This window comes from Plectropomus leopardus, chromosome 11 (assembly GCF_026936395.1).
Source record: "Plectropomus leopardus strain MGB_pleo_1.0 chromosome 11, ASM2693639v1, whole genome shotgun sequence".
NCBI classification, from domain to species: Eukaryota; Metazoa; Chordata; class Actinopteri; order Perciformes; family Serranidae; genus Plectropomus; species Plectropomus leopardus.
Genome location: NC_142186.1, coordinates 147,815 through 165,814, shown reverse-complemented (window position 1 = coordinate 165,814; position 18,000 = coordinate 147,815). Strand labels below are relative to the sequence as shown.

The window sequence follows — 18,000 nt, the reverse complement described above, 5'->3', positions numbered from 1 at the left end:
CCTTTGCCTCCCATATAAAACAAACTTCAAGGACAGCTTTCTTTCACTTGCGTAACATCGCAAAAATTAGACATATCCTGTCCCAAACAGATGCTGAAAAATTAGTACATGCATTTGTCACCTCTAGGCTGGATTACTGTAACTCCCTATTATTTGGTTGCCCCAACAAATCTCTTAGGTCTCTCCAACTGGTGCAGAACGCTGCTGCTCGTGTTTTAACGGGAAGCAAGAAAAGGGATCATATTTCTCCTGTTTTAGCTTCTCTGCACTGGCTCCCTGTGAAATCCAGTATTGAATTTAAAATCCTCCTCCTTACTTATAAAGCCCTAAATGGTCAGGCTCCGTCCTATCTGTCATAGCTCATAGTTCCTTACCAACCCTCAAGATCACTGTGCTCTGAAAATGCAGGGTTACTTGTGGTTCCCAAAGTCTCCAAAAGTAGGTTAGGAACCAGAGCCTTCAGCTACCATGTTCCCCTGTTATGGAACCATCTTCCAGTTTCGGTCAGGGAGGCAGACACCGTTTCAACTTTTAAGGGTAGACTTAAGACCTTCCTCTTTGATAAAGCTTATAATTAGGGCTGGCTCAGGCTGCCTGGACCAGCCCATAGTTTGGCTGACAAAGGTTTAACCTGCCGGGGGACTTCCTCTGATACGCTGAGCTCCTTTCCTTCTCTCAATGCCGCCATCGGAAATCATGCATGTCTGTTAACTGCATTGCCATGTGCAAGCTTAGCTTAGCTCTGTGTTAGCCAAGTGGTACTCTCACTACCTGGGGCTCACAATTACAGAGCCTGGGTCTGTTGAATTGCACTACGCTAATCCTGTTGCCTCTCGGGAGCATTCCTGCTCCCTTGTTTCCTAGTTTTCCTGGATCCTGGCCGTAACCTTGACTGTGCCTGACCGTGGTGATAGCTGTGCTGATGCTGCGACCCTGCCTTTGGTTGTGCTCGTGCTGTGGCTGTACTGATACTGTTCCCCCCCGCTCGCCCTGATTGTAGTCTGATCCTGGTTACGCCGATGCTGTGATCTTGCCTTTGGACACCTCCATTTCAACATATGCATGAGACTGTTATCATCTCCCTCAACATCATCATAGAGTGCAATTACTAATTTCACACCTACCATTATTGTAATATGACATGCATCTGTTTCTATTATTGCTGTGTCTCTCTCCCCCTCTCTCTTTCTCTTTCCTTTTTTGCCATGATTGTATTTCATTTGTTATTTATTCCATTATTTATAACTTCTATTGCTCATCTGTCCGTCCTGGAAGAGGGATCCCTCATCATCCTCTACCACTCTTCCTGAGATTTCTTCCTTTTTTTTCCTCCCCGTTACCGGGGTTCTTTTTCGGGAGTTTTTCCTTGGGTGATGTGAGGGTCTAAGGGCAGAGGGATGTTGTACACTGTAAAGCCCTCTGAGGACAAACCACGTTTTGTGATAATGGGCTCTATAAATAAAACTGACTTGACTTGACTTGACCCTTATGAGACATCTCATTTGCATATTCTGCTATGATCCTGGAAGTAAACAGGAAGTGGTATGTAACTCTGCTGTGAATGGTCCAATCTGCCCCAAACTTCACATGTCCAATAGGAGTCACAACCTGAACACATCAATATGACAAATTTAAGCAATAATGAGAGCTTCCTATTGGCACAGGAAAGGCAAAGTTTTACACTAAGACGTCCACCTCCTAGCAGGTTGACTCAAATAATCTCAAAATGGTCTCAAAAAATCCTTAAGATGTTGATGAAGTTTGAAAATGAATACCGTGAGTTTTCGTTGAAAGGCGTTACTATGGTGGGGTAGACAATTTTGATGTTTGGACATGACATCACAAACTGTTGTAACTTCGCCCCAGATGGTCAGATCTTTACAAAATTTAACAGATTTGATAAGAGTCCAGGCCTGAAGATCTGCATTGCAATTTTGATTCATAGTCATAGCACCACCTATTGGTAGCAGGAAGTTACTTTTTTTACTCTTTGATCTTTCCCCTGTAGCAGGTTAACTCAAGTGACCTCATATTCAGCCAGAATACTGTAAAGACCTTCATTATGCACAGAAAAAGTTTTTCATCAAATGTTGTTGCCATTATTTGCCATAAAACTGGAAGCACTTTTTGAGGGGCAAGGCATGCACCAAAATTACCAAACGTGGCACACACATCAGAAGTCCTAAAATGTGATATCTGATATGTTTTTTCATGCACTGATTTGCCAAAATGGCTCTGTAGCGCCCCCTACAAAATTTCAATGACACAGCCCCTGTGGTACATTTCACCTAGAGCTACAAAACTTAGGAGGCATGTGTAAAACTTAGGAGGCGTGTGTAAAACCCCAAGACCTACAAAAAAGTCTCTTAAACCCAACAGGAAGTCTGCCATTTTGAACTGAATGTGTAATTTTGCCGCATTTTTGGCCATATTCAGGGATCGTAATTTTTCGATCTTCACCTACAGATTTGATCTGATTGATGACAAATTTTACACATCCTCTCAGAAGGCCTGACATCAAAAGGTATTCAATTCATGAGTTTTTGTGTACCGCTACTGTGGCAAACATTTCCATGTCTTTCCATTAACCAGGAAGTAAACAGGAAGTAGTTTATAACTATAAGGGACATGGTCCAATCTGCACTAAACTTCATATGATTGATGACAGTCTACATATCTACATGACAACCATTATCATTACTTGTAGCGCCCGCTATTGGCAAAAAGAAATGTCATGGAAATTACATGTTTTCTTCTTTGATCGTCTGCTCCTACAGATTTTATCCGATTGACTTCAAATATGGTGACAAAAGCTTAAAGACCTTAATGATGCCTCCCTCTGAAGTATAAGTTTTCCATGATCGCCATTACCATGGAGACCCAGTGGTTGCCGCCAAACAGCAAATTTATGTAACTTCACTTGCATCAACCGATTGGACCCAGATTTCACAGTTGTGGTCAGGCTGCAGCCCTGCATACGTTGACATGTCATTTAATTATGATACTCACTATGCCACCTGCTGACAACAGGAAGTGAGCCTCGAAACACAACTATCCTTTGATTTACATGAAATTGCCATGGTTTGGTGTACATATGATGTAGACTAAGATGATGTAGATTTTGTGTGGCCTCCATTGCCACATAGTGGCCACAGGAAGTACTACACCATGTAAAGTATCTCACTTAAGGGTCCACATTCTCTGCGTACTTTCTACAGTTTTCACTGACTGAACGATTGCATCACTCGGAGTCCCGCCAGTAGCCCCGACTTTCCTGGGGGTGCGAGGGGCCCGTTCATCGCTGCTTGCAGCTTTAATTTCCCTTGTTTTTCATTTCTGAAATCTGGTTACTTTATACTTAAAGGTGCTAAGTCTAAGATCTGGGCATGATTTTAGTTTAAAACATTTAAAAAAATAAAGTAAACAGAATGTGAAGAAGTAACACCTTTGGCGTTATGTACAAGATGCCTATGTATTGTATTGTAGAGATATCCACTGCTGAACAGTTGTGGGACGGACCGTCCCTGACTGATTATCGCCTGAGAGGCGATAGTGAGTCACTGTAGTCTCTCAGGCCATCCCTTCTATAATAATACATCCTGCCTAAAAGGCAATAGTGAGTCACTGCAGCCTCTAGTGTGCTGCAGGAGTGGATGAAGAAGTTGAAGAGTCAGTGAATACAGCATAGAAGTTATAGTCTCTGTGAGGATCGTTATTCTCATCACAAGCAGCTCCCGGAAAAAGCAACTCTCTGCAGCAAAGAGAAGAAGCAGCAGAATTAGAGTGGCTTTCTAACACTGGAGACAGATCTAGATGGGGTTTGATGCTAAATCTGCAACGTTTCTAGTAAGTAACATCTAACAATGATTTTTGACCGAAGCATATGTTTAGTGTAACTAAAAACAACATAAACTGTGGGCTTAAAGTTCGCCATAAACTTTTCAAATGGCATGATGTGACTGTTTGCTTGTTACTGTGGTGTTGCTAAAACTGAGCTAAGTAAGCTAAGTAAGCTAAGCTAAGAGGCTATGAGGTGAACTATACACAAGCGCACAAACGTCATTTATCGGTTGCTTTAATTTATGACTGATGATTTTAAATTGCTGCTGTCTGAACACAGATTGAGACTGATTACGTGTTTTTTTACACGTTTTTTTTTTATGTTTACACCATCAAACAGACTCATTGCTGCAGTTAGTAAATCATGAAATTCTTGCTACAGGTATGAACAAAGAACAGCTCTAGCTTCTACCCCCATGAAGAGACGAGCAGGGCCTGAAGAGCTGGGAGATCCTGCTTTATCAAACATTGGACCGAGTAATAGTGATACAAAGGCTCCCCAGAGTAAATCACTCACTATATATATTTTAACTTATTTATGTTGTCAACTACAACTGTATTTAGCCTTCACTTGATATGCACCAAACGCCAAAGGACATTTCAGCATTTGTGTTTTAGTTGTGTTTTTTTGTACTAAATGACAAAACATGAAAGGCTTTTTGTGTTGACAATAACTGAAATGAAACATTCCAACCTGCTGGAATTCCCTAAGAATCTCAGTTGTAACCAGTGTTGGGCAAGTTACTGATGATTACTAATTAATTACAATTACTAGTTACTTCTGTCAAAAAGTAATTTAATTACTTTTAAATTACTGCATAGTAAAGTAAGTAATTTTTGCTTTACTTTTTTGTTTTGTTTTTTGTTATTTCCATTGATGCTTTATTATATATGCACACACATTATTTTAGTGTTGTTTTGTCACAGTTGGGACAAGACTGTCAAATTCTATATACACTGGCCCCATTATCACTATGATGGAAGTAAGTAGTGGCATAACAAAACAATATCTTAAAACTTTTCATAGAAATATTTATTGTAACCTAAGCATGCTCTCAGCTTGACAGTGTGAAATAGTACACAGCCTAACAGATTCTCAGACACTCATTTCTTACTAAACAGTGTGGTTTATCCTTTGTTACATTAACAGAATTTCAAATCAATTGAGCTCTATTCACATCATCCTCAATAATGGAGGACAGTATAAAAGTAAAATTTCTCCCATTAAGAAGTCTTGCAAGCTCCTGTATTGCCAACAACACTGCCCTGTCCATGTTTCAACATAATATGCCTTGTGTCTCCAGCTGAAAGGATTCTGTCCACAGAGACATTGTCAAGAGGCTTTTATTTTGAAAAGGAAGCAGGGAAGTTGGAGTAAAGAGACATCTTTGTATTTTCTAATCTCTGTGACAGAGATAGACTTTTAAACTGTGATCTATACTAGTCAGCATAATCATTAAAAAACACAATTTTTTACTGTTTTTGCTGACAAACGTGCACAGCATGCATAAAAAAATCGATGAGCTGTCGTTTATGTAGATGTGCTGCAGCTGACACACTCCTGACTGCTGTTGCTCAGATGGGCAGTGTGGATGCTGTAACTTGATAACGTGGGAGCCAAAATTTAAAAAAAAAACACGTTTGGGAAGTAAAGAGTAAGGAACCTATTTGTATTTAAGTTGTTGTAATGCCGTTACTGAATATCATAAAGTAATAATTGACATTACTTGTTTCTGTCAAAAGTAACAAGTAATATATAGGTATAGATATGTTAATACATTTGAGGAAGTAATACTTATATACTAACATAACAATGTTGACTATGAATGAAATATAAAGTAGAAGTATCTATAGAATTTTATTTTGTATTTCTTGCTGCACTTCCTGTTCAGACGGTTTTAGCTGCGCGAAGCGAAATTTTACCGTCTCGGTGTGGATGGAACAGCACTTGAGGAGAGAAGAAGACCTGCAGGCACCTGTCTTGCTTGTTAATACATTCTTCATTCGTCAGCTACTAGCGCCATTGGATTCATTCTAAGTATTCAACCTAAAATTGAAAGTTCTTTTAATATGTAAGCGTCATTCACAGTCAGCCACGTGTTAACACAGAAAATGAAACCAAGTTTGTGATACCACCCATGTTTTGTGATAATGAGCTCTATAAATAAAATTGACTTGACTTGACTTGACACCAGGGCCGTGCAGAGACCTTTGAAGGGGCAGGTGCTCAAAGTTTAAACGGGGCACATTGAGCACGTATTTGAAGCACCATAGAGAAACATACCTTACAGTATAGCTGGTTAAATGGTAGCAACCTATATTCGTAAAGAATGTAACACTGACTCAACATACATCACTGTCCTCTACTTGCGAGGCATCTCTGCAGAATGAAATATGACGAAGATGAACTACAATCTGATGCACATAAAACACACACACACACACACACACACAGAGTGACATTTCATACCTTCTCAAGGCATATACTCTATAACCAACATGAAATTGTTTCATGGTGCTGATTCACAGCACTAGTAATTAAGTAAAAATTAATCTAATGATATAAAAATCATGTATTTAGATGTATTTGGGCTTTCATTCAGTTTGACTGACAGCAAAGTTATAAAAGTTTATAAAACTACATTTTATACTAATGCATAATATATTTAGTTTGTGTGTATACAACTAGAAACAAGTAGTGTACTGATATGTTTAAAAAAGAGGTTGAGAAAATCACAATTCAAATTCTTCTAATTATTACTATTGTTATTGTTGTATATGTAGGCTACATTGCATAGTTTTACTGAAATAACATACAGTATAGCCTATGCCTCACTGCCTCTACAAACACAGGAAAACCACTGCAACTGACAGTAAAAGTATACATCTCTCTAATGCACTCGGCCAAAGACAAAAAGAACATATAGAAACAAAAAGAAGCCTGTATCATTAACTCGGCTATCATTCATGAGAGGTGAGTGTGTGCAGACTCAGTTGCACACACTCACTTGCTCATGCTCACTTTACTTCGTCAGTCATCTTTCAATGAAAGAATACACCAGATGTGCACAAACAAATATCGCTGCACATCCTACTCACCGGAGTCATTGGGCTATCAGCTGTTAAATAATTAGCAGCGCGAAGGAACAGGGCTCCACTGGGCACGTCCGGGCACGTCTAGCCCAGACGTGCACGTCTGGGTGGTGAGTGACGAAGTGTGGGCACGTTTACGTGGATCATGTGACCGACCGAGGGCAACCACATACACACACACATACTCGACAAAAGGGCACTTTGGGCATCGAGAGGAAAAGGGGCAGGTGCTCCAGCACCCCCCCTGCATGTGCCAGCTTGACACTGACAAGCACATGCGCACGCACACACACACACACACACACACACACACACTATTTTGAGGCAAACTGAAGACTACCTGACCGTTCTTTAAATGTGATGCAAACATCACATTTCCACTTCCTGTTTGTGATGACGGTGTACTATCATTCCACAAGACAGTAACTACCACAATGAGACCTAAACAACCAACAGCTTCTGAAACACATGCAAATAGCTTTACCTGCCAAAATACACACGGAGTTTCCTTGTCAGTGGTCGGAGAGAAAGTCAGGGCAGGGTGGGGAGGGAATGAAAAAGCATAGCAGAGAACAAAGAATGCACCAACAATAGACAACTTAAATGCAGTTAACGGTTTAACGCAGAGGAACTTGAGAGGCAAAGAACAGTAAAAACAAGCACTTAATTACTCATTGAAGCATAAGGAAGGGATGAAGATTTATTGTTCTACTAAACAAAAATTGAGAGTTGGCTATGCTCTTCTTTTTAAGGCAATTGGTTAGTTAAAAGTAAGTGCAGTTAGTACCAGTTGTCTCTTCTCTTCCCTGCATGCAGTCACATTGTGATCTGTGATGGTTGCAAACGCTTACCCTCTTGTCCACTCATATTCAATACCCTGAATAGGTATACTACTGTCATGTAATTGTAAGACTTTAAATGAACTGTGCACATTCCTCCTATTCACAAAAAAACTGAGTCAGAGTGCGGCAAGTTGTAAATAAGTTAACAAGATTAAGGTTTATTCAGTGTTGTCCATGAATTCATTATCAACAGTGCATGAAGGTGGTAGCTTTAGGGTTAGGGTTAGGGTTAGTAGCAAACTAATATCCAACTAGGATTTTGGTTCTGGGACACAGCAAACCCCTACACAGCAAACCCCTGGCAATTCCTGCTAATTAATGCTCTTTAATTGGGACTGAATGAATGAGGAAATGAAGCAGTGCGTGTGTCAGAGGGAGGAGACAGAGGCAAACTCCGGGTTTGTTGAAGAAAACCTGCCAATAGGTTGATTCACAGACTCAGTTACCATACTGAGACAGTTTAAGTTACCTCTCTTTCTGAAACTGAAGACCCTCTGAAACAGGGCAGTGGTTGCTTACTTTTTTATGTGCTGCTTAATGCTGGGTAAGTAGTATCCACTGGATTTATCAAAGGAAGCTCACACTTGAAAAGAGCTCTTTGCTGTTGCTGGAACTGATGAAAACAGTGAGATTTATCCAGAACATAACAAAACACAATAAGCTGCAAGATGCTAAAATGCCCAGTAGAGCTGAAGGCAACTGCAGAGATAACTCTTTAAGACCATCACTGCAATTGACCCTTTTCGCATTTCACATCGATATTTCATCCATGGTTAAGTATACTGATAAGTGTAGCCTTAGGCTCGCTTCAGCATGCGTCAGCAGTGCATGAGCAGCGTCGAGCATGTTTTTTATTTCGGTGCTCATGTTATCAAGTAAGAGCGTGCACACTGCTCGCCTAAGCCGCACTTGTCAGGCATGTCTGAGCTGCGTGTCAGTTGCAGCACATCTAGAAAAATGGTGGCTCGCAGATTTTTTACACGTAATGCGCATTTGTCAGCACAAATCAACAGTGAATATGGTGTTTTGATGATTATAATGACTCTATATCACTTTTTACTGCAGTTTAAAAGTCTCTCTCTGTCACAGAGAAGAGGAAATACAAAGAGGTCTGTTTTACTCCAACTTCCCTGCTTCACTTTAAAAACAAAAGCCCTCTGACAGCGTCTCTGTGGACAAAATCCCATCAATTGCTGATACAAGGCATTTTATTTTGAAGCATTTACAGGACCGTGTTGTCAGCTGTGCAGAAGCTTGTAAAACTTCATAAATGGGTGAAATGTGTGCTTATAAATGTGGAAATACAGTACTAATAGCTGCGGGCTGTGACGCAACAGCGACGTTGCAACAACGCTGCATGTGTGAACACCACAAGCATGAAACATGTTGCTTGCTCGGCGAGGCTGACGTCTTGCACTCCTGACGCACGCTGTGTGAAACGGGCCTTAGTCTTGCAGTTGGTAGTTCCATGTACTCACTGGGGAAGAAAAACAGTTGGTCGTTACACTCCTCATCAGTACAGGAGCAGAAGTGAGCCATCCCATTTGTTGTGTTCTTTTCCTTCATCACACAGGTGGAGCTGTTGTAGTCATCCAGCACAACACCATAGAGCAGCTTGGATGGGTCATGACACAAAGTTTCAATGGTGAAGCCTGACTCATTCTTCCTCCTGATAGACAGACAGCGCAGTGATGCATTGATTACAACTGTAACATCTATTTAGCTATCTAATAAATCTCATCTGAGAGATAAGGCTGTTTTTTGCTCTCTGGTACCTACCAAATAGAGACACAGACCTCGTTGCTGTCCATACAGATAGAGGTAATGGAGCAGTTAGACATGCAGGTCCCTGTACCACTACAAGAGGAAAGCTCCAGATCACAGAACTTACAAAGTTGACTCATGGGGTAAGAAGGAGGCATACCTACAGGAGACACACAAAAGTTTCCATCAGGTTGGCATCATCTTTCAGGCAAGTACTGTAATTACACTGAAAATACTGTGATATTTAATGACAGATCTGTTTAGGTATTTGATTTCCTCCATAATACCAAGGCCTATGCACTGATTCCATTTTGGACTTTATATATTATAAATTGGGTAGTGAAGTTCAGTTAGTAAGATAAGATAAGATAATCCTTTATTAGTCCCACAGTGGGGAAATTTCCAACATTGCAGCAGCAAAGGGATAGCAAAGTAGCAAGATAACTGTGCAAAATAAATTATATTAATAAATAAGTACAAAAACGTGCAGGATGAAGATGTAGGAAATAAGCACAGAGGACGACATAAACAAACAATATATACAGTATTTACAACGCCGAGAAACTCAACAGTTAAATAAAGGAAGTTCACAGTTGCATGGGTGAAAGTGAAATTGCACTTGTGGTATTAAGCTGTACAAGTGGAGTCAGTTATTGTTGTGTGTGGTCTACTGGGAGCAGTGCTGGTTGTGCAGTCTGACTGCAGCAGGGAGGAAGGACCTGCGGTAATGCTCCTTCACACACTTGGGGTGAAGCAGTCTGTCACTGAAGGAGCTTTCCAGTGCAGTCAGGGTGTCATGCATGGGGTAGGAGTCGTTCTCCAGCATGGATGACAGCTTAGCCATCATCCTCCTTTCTCCCACCACCTGCACTGAGTCTAAGGGGCACCCCAGGACAGAGCTGGCCTTCTTGATAAGTTTGTCAAGTCTCTTCCTCTCAGCAGTCGTGATGCTGCTGCTCCAGCAGACCACTCCATAGTAAATGGCTGATGCCACTACAGAGTAAAAGAAGGTCCTCAGGAGTGATCCCTACACTCCAAAGGACCTGAGTCTCCTCAGCAGGTATAGTCTGCTCTGACCCTTTTTGTAAAGTGACGTTGTGTTGATTGACCAGTCCAGTTTATTGTTCAGGTGAACACCCAGGTACTTGTAAGAGTCCACTATCTCAATGTCCATTCCCTGGATGTTCACCGGTGTCAGAGGGGAGCGTCTGCACCTGCGGAAATCCACCACCAACTCTTTGGTTTTCTCATTGATGTGGAGGCGGTTCCGCTGGCACCAGTCCACAAAGTCCTGAGTCAGTTCTCTGTACTCACTGTCGTCCTCATCTATGATGAGACCGACAATTGCAGAGTCATCAGAGAACTTTTGCAGGTGGCAGTTGGTGGAGTTGTACATGAAGTCTGCAGTAGAGGGTGAAGAGGAAAGGAGCCAAGACGGTTCCCTGCGGGGCCCCCGTGCTGCAGACGACCATGTCGGAAACACAGTCCTTAGCCCTCACCTACTGCGGTCGGTCCGTGAGGTAGTCCAAGATCCGGGATGAAACGTGGGAGTCCACGCCTGAGTCCTCCAGCTTGTCCCTCAGAAGCTCAGGCTGAATGGTATTGAAAGCACTGGAGAAATCAAAAAACATGATCCTCACAGTGCTCCCAGGCTTTTCCAGGTGAGCGAGAGCTCTGTGTTGGAGGAAGATGACAGCATCATCCACTCCGATGCCTGGCTGGTGCGTAAACTGAAGTGGTTCCATAGATGAACTCACCAGGGGGCGCAGATGGACAAGCACCAGCCTCTCCAGGGTCTTCATCAGGTGCGATGTCAGAGCCACGGGCCTGAAGCTGTTGAAGTCCTCCAGGTGTGGTGACCTTTTCTTCTGAACTGATACCACACAGGAAGTTTTCCACAGCTCAGGCACTCTCCCAAGTTTCAGGCTCATGTTGAAGACATGCACCACTATCCCGCACAGCTGGTCTGCACAGGACTTGAGGAGCCTGGAGCTGATCCCGTCTGGACCGGCTGCCTTTTTTATCTTGATCTTCCTGAGCTCATTTCTCACCTGGATTGTTGAGAGGGACAAGCAGGGGGACTGAGTGCTGGGGGGTGGGGGTGGAGTGGTCAGTCTCTCAACAGGAGGAGCATCAGCAGGGGGTGGCTGAGAGGTGAGAACTGTGTGGAGGGGGGCAGGAGTGGAAACGGGGGTGGAGCAATTTACTGAGGACGCAGATGAGGGGGGGTGCAGCAGGGATGACTGGGCCGGGGGATGGGCAGGTGGCTTATCAAACCTGTTGAAAAACAGGTTCAGGTCATTAACCCACTTCTGATCCCCCACAGCCTGGGTGTTGGGCTCCTTGTGGCCGGAGATGGTGTTAAGGCCCCCCCAGACTCCCCTGATGTTGTTTTTCTGCAGCTGGTCCTCCATCTTCCTCCTGTAGATGTTTTTCCCCTCCCTGATCTTCCACTTCAGCTCTCTTTGCACAGCCTTCAGCTCCTCCTTGTTTCCTGATTTAAAGGCCCTCTTTTTCTCCTTGAGGAGAGCTTTTATATCAGGATTAATCCAGGGTTTGTTGTTGGAGAAACATTGTACAGTCCTGGTGGTTACGGTGTTCTCCACACAAAAGTTTTAGTGGGTTATGCAGTTTGTGAGACTGTCAGTGTCCTCCCCATGAGGATCACAAAGTTCCTCCCACACAGTTGTCTCGAAACAGTCTCTCAGAGCCTCTTCAGTCTCTTCAGACCATCTTCTCACTGTGCGGGTGACGGCTGGTTGTCTGTGTACAAGGGGTCTGTACACAGGCAGGAGATGAACCAGGTTGTGATCCGATCTTCCCGGGGTGGGGGGTGTGTGTGTGGGGGTGATGAGTTGTATGCCTCCTTGGAGTTGGCATAAAATAAGTCCAGCATTTTATTGTCTCGGGTGGGGCAGGTGACATACTGGGTGAAAGTAGGCAGAGTAGAGGACGGAGAGGCATGATTGAAGTCCCCAGAGATCAGAAGGAGGGCCTGTGGGTGCTGCGTCTGCAGCCTGCAGGTGACAGAGTGCAGGACATCGCAGGCTGCGTCGCCATTAGCAGAGGGGGGGATGTACGCCGCTATGGTAATTACGTGCGAGAATTCCCTCTGCAGGTAATAGGGTCTCATGCTAACGGCTAACAGCTCAATGTCCTTACAGCAGAGTTGCTCTTTAATAGTGATGTGCCCAGAGTTACACCATCTATCATTAACAAACACAGCCAGCCCTCCTCCTTTCCTCTTACCGCTCTCCATGGTCCTGTCCGCCCGCACCAGTTGAAAGCCGTCCAGTGTTGTGTGAGTGTCCGGAGTTTGCGGAGTTAGCCAGGTCTCTGTAAACAGCATGATGCTGCACTCACGATACTCCCGCTGGTGCCGGGCCAGAGCCGCCAACTCATCCATCTTATTTGGGAGAGATCTTACTTTTCCCATAATGATGGACGAGAGGACGGGTCTGTAGCGTCTTTTCTTAGCCCTGCGTTCAGCTCCGGCCCGAGTCCCCCGTCTCCTCCTCCTCAGCTCTCGGGGAACGTCGGGTCTCTCGTGAGGCATGACGGCTGAGTTACAGAGGGCCAACAGCTGATCCCGTGTGTAAACAACAGACGCACGGCTGTGATCTCCGGACGCAGTTGTAAGCAGAGAAAAAATAGTTAGGAGAACCAGAGCAAACTTCAGAGCTTTGGTCTCCATCATGTCGTAAGTAAAGTAAAAGACTCGTGCAAGAATAATTAAAAGAAATCTTTTTCCCCAAAGGAGCAATTCGAATCAAATCATTTAAAATCCCAATGACAGCATGGTTGACCTCTGATATCCCGAATCAAGGTGTTGCACTGGATGGGTGGACCTTGTTGGGAGCCATAAGGACACAAGACTCTGATGCAAATTTAAAAAATGCACTGCAGGAATGTAATGATGCCATCAGCAGCAACATGCCCAGGCAACAGGATGGAATCTTCATAGTAGCTGCTGTTTTTAATCAACTCATCCTTCAACTCCAAAGATGTGGCAGGATCAAGGACAAATGAATGTTTTTTTTTTAAACTTTGTTATAAAAATGACTAATAAATTATATCTCCCTCCTACAACAGGAGCGAATGAGTTTTTCAGTCTGTAAGCCCTGCATTTAAGCTTACTAAATTTATGGCCAGATGGAAGCAGTGAGAACTCACTGCAGAGTGGATGGCTCGGATCGGGTTAAGATTGACAGGGCCTCCCTGAAAAACCTCACCTTTAAAGGTGAGGAAGATTGTTTAGTGGCTCTCCAGCAATCTTATTGCACACCTCGACAATTCCCTGCAGGAAATTCCTGCATCTTAAGCCTCCTGCAGACTGTAAGATTTTTGCAATGTTATAAGTACAGTGTCAGCCACACTGTGCAACATAGATCTGAATAAACTTGGGTACGACATAAAGTTTGATGTGTGCAGACTGTGGTGGTGAAAAAGTTTCAAAAGATTTGTCTGCTTAAAGCAATGTGCTTAAGCATTCCCAAACATTGCAGAAAATCACGTTAGTTAAAAATAGCAATCCGATGTTGAATTCTGTGTTGAAATCCGCAGAATAAAAGCTAATCAGCAGCTAAACGAGGTGCCATAAGGTTGCATTATGGATGTGTTGGTGGCTCAGAAAAATGACAATTAGGCGATGGAAAACAAAAAGTCCTCATGGTGTGTTCAAAGCAAGAAAAAAAAAATGTAAGTATGCAACAATAATATAGCTGTATAGTGCACAGTAATGATAAAATTAAAGCAAATATTTGAAGTACTTTGTTAAATTAATTTTATCTAGTAATAATCACTTTTACATGCAGTAATGATAAAGTAATTTAATCACTTTTAGTCAAGTAAAAATGATTTGCATGAATAAGGAGTAGTTTAAAAATGTGATTAATCATGATTAATCACAGCCTAAAATTGTGATTAATCAGATTAAATGTTTTAGTCGATTGAAGTCCAGATAACCCGTTTAACATGTTTGAAATTATTTTTAAAAAATCTTTAAAAGAATGTGATGGTAAGAACAGATATTTAGGGATGCAGTTCAATTATTTTTTTTAAGGATCTGAACATGTGGAATGTTTAAGAAGATGTTAAAAAGGATAAAATCTCTAAAATTATAAGATGGTGAGCAAAGATGGAAATGTTAAAATGTTCCAAAAATGTTAAAATGAGAAGAACATGTTTTAAAAAAAAAAAAAAGGGTAAACAGATTATTTTTATAAAATCTGTTTTCACGCTTGAGTGAAACACAATTGCAATAATATTATAAAATAAAAATACATGTAAGTTTTATGTGCCAACCATGAAAGAGGTTTTTGTTTGTTGTGGTTTGATTGCTTTGTGTTTCACCTGATAGATGCAAAGCCAGAGGCTTAAATGTAGTTGCAAAAAAATCTTAATTTAAGTCCATTAATTACTATTGGTAAAAATGTATAGGTCCGGTGACTAAGAGAAGCACAATGTAATAATATCTAACTGGTATCTACTATGTTCCATGTCTGTTTCATAAGAGATTACTAATCACTGTCTCTCTTCTTTTTAGGCTCTGAATGTGGAGGTGCAAACAGTGCTCTGAGACTGTATCTACGAGGTACCAGTTACTAAAACACTACAAATTGAAGCATTATCATTTTGGTCGGAGACACTCATATCCATGCACATACTATGAATGCCCATGCTCATTCAAAACATGGAATGCTCTTAAAACTCATCTGAGTTGATGCCATGTTGATGTATTACATACTAGAAGTGCAGAACAAGGAGTTTCTACGTGTGCCCTGGAAGTGAAATACCATCTAGTAGAGACTATTTTTCTCACATCAACAATCACCTGAAGCGTTATGAAACAGTAACTTGTGTGTTTCAGAATTGTACGTTTCAAACTAATATATATGCTACTTACAAATCACACAAGAATAGGAGGCATCCACATTGCACAGTTAAAGACTTAAAAGTTGAAGTAGTGAAAGGTGGTACTGTAAATGATGACCATCATGCTTCTGAAGATGATCCAGCTGATCTTGGAGAAACTGCTTTGGACTTAGATTGTCAAAATTTGATTGAAACTGACACACCAAATGAGAACTTGCAAGAAACAATCATACAAAAATTGGCAACTGTTCTTTTGAAATTAGAGGTTTTTAAACATCTGCCATGTTCAGCAGTTGATGGCTTGCTTGAGGAGTTACATTTCATTTTGACCTCAGCAGCGCTGCCTGTATCACACAGTACAGCTTTTGACATTTTCAATAAACATAATCTACAGGTTGACCAGTTGATAATTGATGAACTCAGTGTTGCCATTTCTACTAATAATCCTTTGGTAAAAGCTATTGCTAAGGGAGGTCCACTGGCATCTGCCTTCAAACGCAAACAATACTACAAGGAAAAATTTAAGGTTGTGGAACCTGTCGAGTATATACTGGAGGCAAGGTCCAACAAAACATTTCAGTACGTTTCCTTACTAAAGTCTCTGCAGCAGTTACTTGCTCGTAAAGATATAGTTGATAAGCTTGTTGATAATCATACAACCTCATCTGCAAATGTAAACCAGTATTCGTGTTTTCAGGATGGTGAGCATCACAAAAAAAATCCTTTTTTTGGTGAGGATTTAAGGATTTCCCTATGTTTTTATATCGACGACTTTGAGGTTTGCAATCCGTTGGGAACGTCGCGCAAGAAACACAAACTTTGTGCAGTTTACTGGATTTTAGGTAACTTACCTCCTGGTTGCAGCTCGACCCTGTCCTCAGTCTACTATTATGCAAAAGTGATTATGTTAAAACTTTTGGCTATGAAAAGATATTTGAACCTCTGTTGCATGATGTAGTGATTCTGGAACAGCAAGGCCTATATATTCCACATCTTGGAGTTTTTATCAAGGGCACAATACAGTGTGTAGTTGCTGACAATTTGGGCGCTCATGGGCTAGCTGGATTTGTAGAGAGTTTTTCAGAAAAATATTTCTGTCATTTTTGTACAGCTCAGCTTTCTGACATCCAGACGCAGGAAGTAAAAACAGTTTTTGAGTGCAGAACCAAGGAAGTTCACCAGCTTCACGACAAAACAGCTCAAGAAAAGGGGATAAGCTGTTTTGGGGTAAGAAAGTCTTGCATTTTAACTGACAGCCTTTCTCACTTTAATGTGACAACAGGTTATCCCCCAGATATTGTCTACGACATATTTGAGGGCATAGTTCCTGTCAAACTAGCACGGTGCATTGGTGTGCTTATATCTAAAAAGTTGTTCACTCTAGATCACCTCAATAATCTTATCCATTCTTTTCCTTACAAAGAAGGAGATAAAATTAACCGGCCTCATTTGTTACCAAAAACTTTACAAAAGCATCACACAGTAGGTGGCAACGCCCACGAAAACTGGTGTCTCCTTCAGTTACTCCCTTTTATTGTAGAAGAACTTGTTCCCAACGAGGAACCTGCTTGGCAGGTGATTTTGGATTTAAAAGATATTGCAGAATTAGTTGTTGCACCTGTTCATAGTCTAGAATCAATTGCTTACTTGGAGTACAAAATGTCAGATCATCAAAAACGTTATCAGGAACTGTTTCCCGATCAGAGGTTGTTGCCGAAACATCATTTTCTGGAGCACTATCCAGAAATGATAAAATGTTTTAGTCCCCTTGTGTCATTATGGACCATGCGTTTTGAAGCCAAACACAGCTTTTTTAAGCAGGTGGTTAGGCATTTAAGTCTTGATCAAAATATTAAGACATTGTTTTTGGAGATCTGTTGCTATTCTGCAAATGATCCCAGTTTTTATAACCTGTGCATCTTTCACAACAACTCACTGTTGAAAGATGGTCTGAGCAGGAGGAAACACCAGTTCCTTGAGTGAAGCTAAGGCTCCCCCATCTGAAATAGATTAAACTTCTCTTGAGCAATACAATGAAAAGATCTCTGTGAAAATATGAATCCTCCATCTCTTTGGTCTAGTCCTGTCACTAAAATGAGGGGAGACAAATGGCAAGAGGCTGCACAGGGCTTCATAGCTGCCACAGCAGGCGGCTTAGCTCTCTCCCTCTGCTCTTGAAAGTTATCCTCCCACCTCTACAGCTCCATCTTAATCCTCTAATCAGTGAAGCCAGTTAAGAGGGACGTGCATGAGAGGAAGTCGTCTAATATGGTAAAAATCAAAGGAAGACTTTTTAGTGAGGGTAAACTGAATGACCCTTTCACTGCTCTCCTCCCCTCTTCTACAACTGAAGCCCAGTAAAGTCAGTGTAAACACAGTCGGACTCTGGGCTTTGCAGGATTGAACAGTACCCAGACACTACCTCACACAGTGAGAGAAGTGCTCTCTTTTAAACTGCTGAATTCCTCTGTATTCCTAATTAATATGCATGTCTATAAGTTAATGAATAACTCTCTAAAAACAATCTCCCTCTATCCAAAAGAACTCATTTTTCCATTCCCCCTTTCACACAGCCTTCTTTTTTTTC

General features: G+C 41.7%; 1 protein-coding gene across 4 annotated transcripts in view; it reads right to left on the bottom strand.

The window, feature by feature from the left end:
• Positions 1-18,000, bottom strand: part of LOC121945114 (TGF-beta receptor type-2-like) — a 90,495-nt gene that overhangs the window by 70,261 nt on the left and 2,234 nt on the right. For 3 of the 4 annotated variants that reach the window (XR_006105943.2, XM_042489139.2, XM_088084919.1), the window contains exons 2-3: positions 9,555-9,699; positions 9,254-9,444 (exon numbers count right to left, since the gene is read on the bottom strand). The exons of the other annotated variant lie outside the window; for it this stretch is intronic. Coding sequence is in view for 2 of the 3 variants with exons in the window: in XM_042489139.2 (XP_042345073.2) it covers positions 9,254-9,444; positions 9,555-9,699 (336 nt within the window). In the remaining variant the exon portion in view is untranslated. The remainder of the gene's footprint in view (positions 1-9,253; positions 9,445-9,554; positions 9,700-18,000) is intronic. 4 annotated transcript variants of the gene reach the window in all.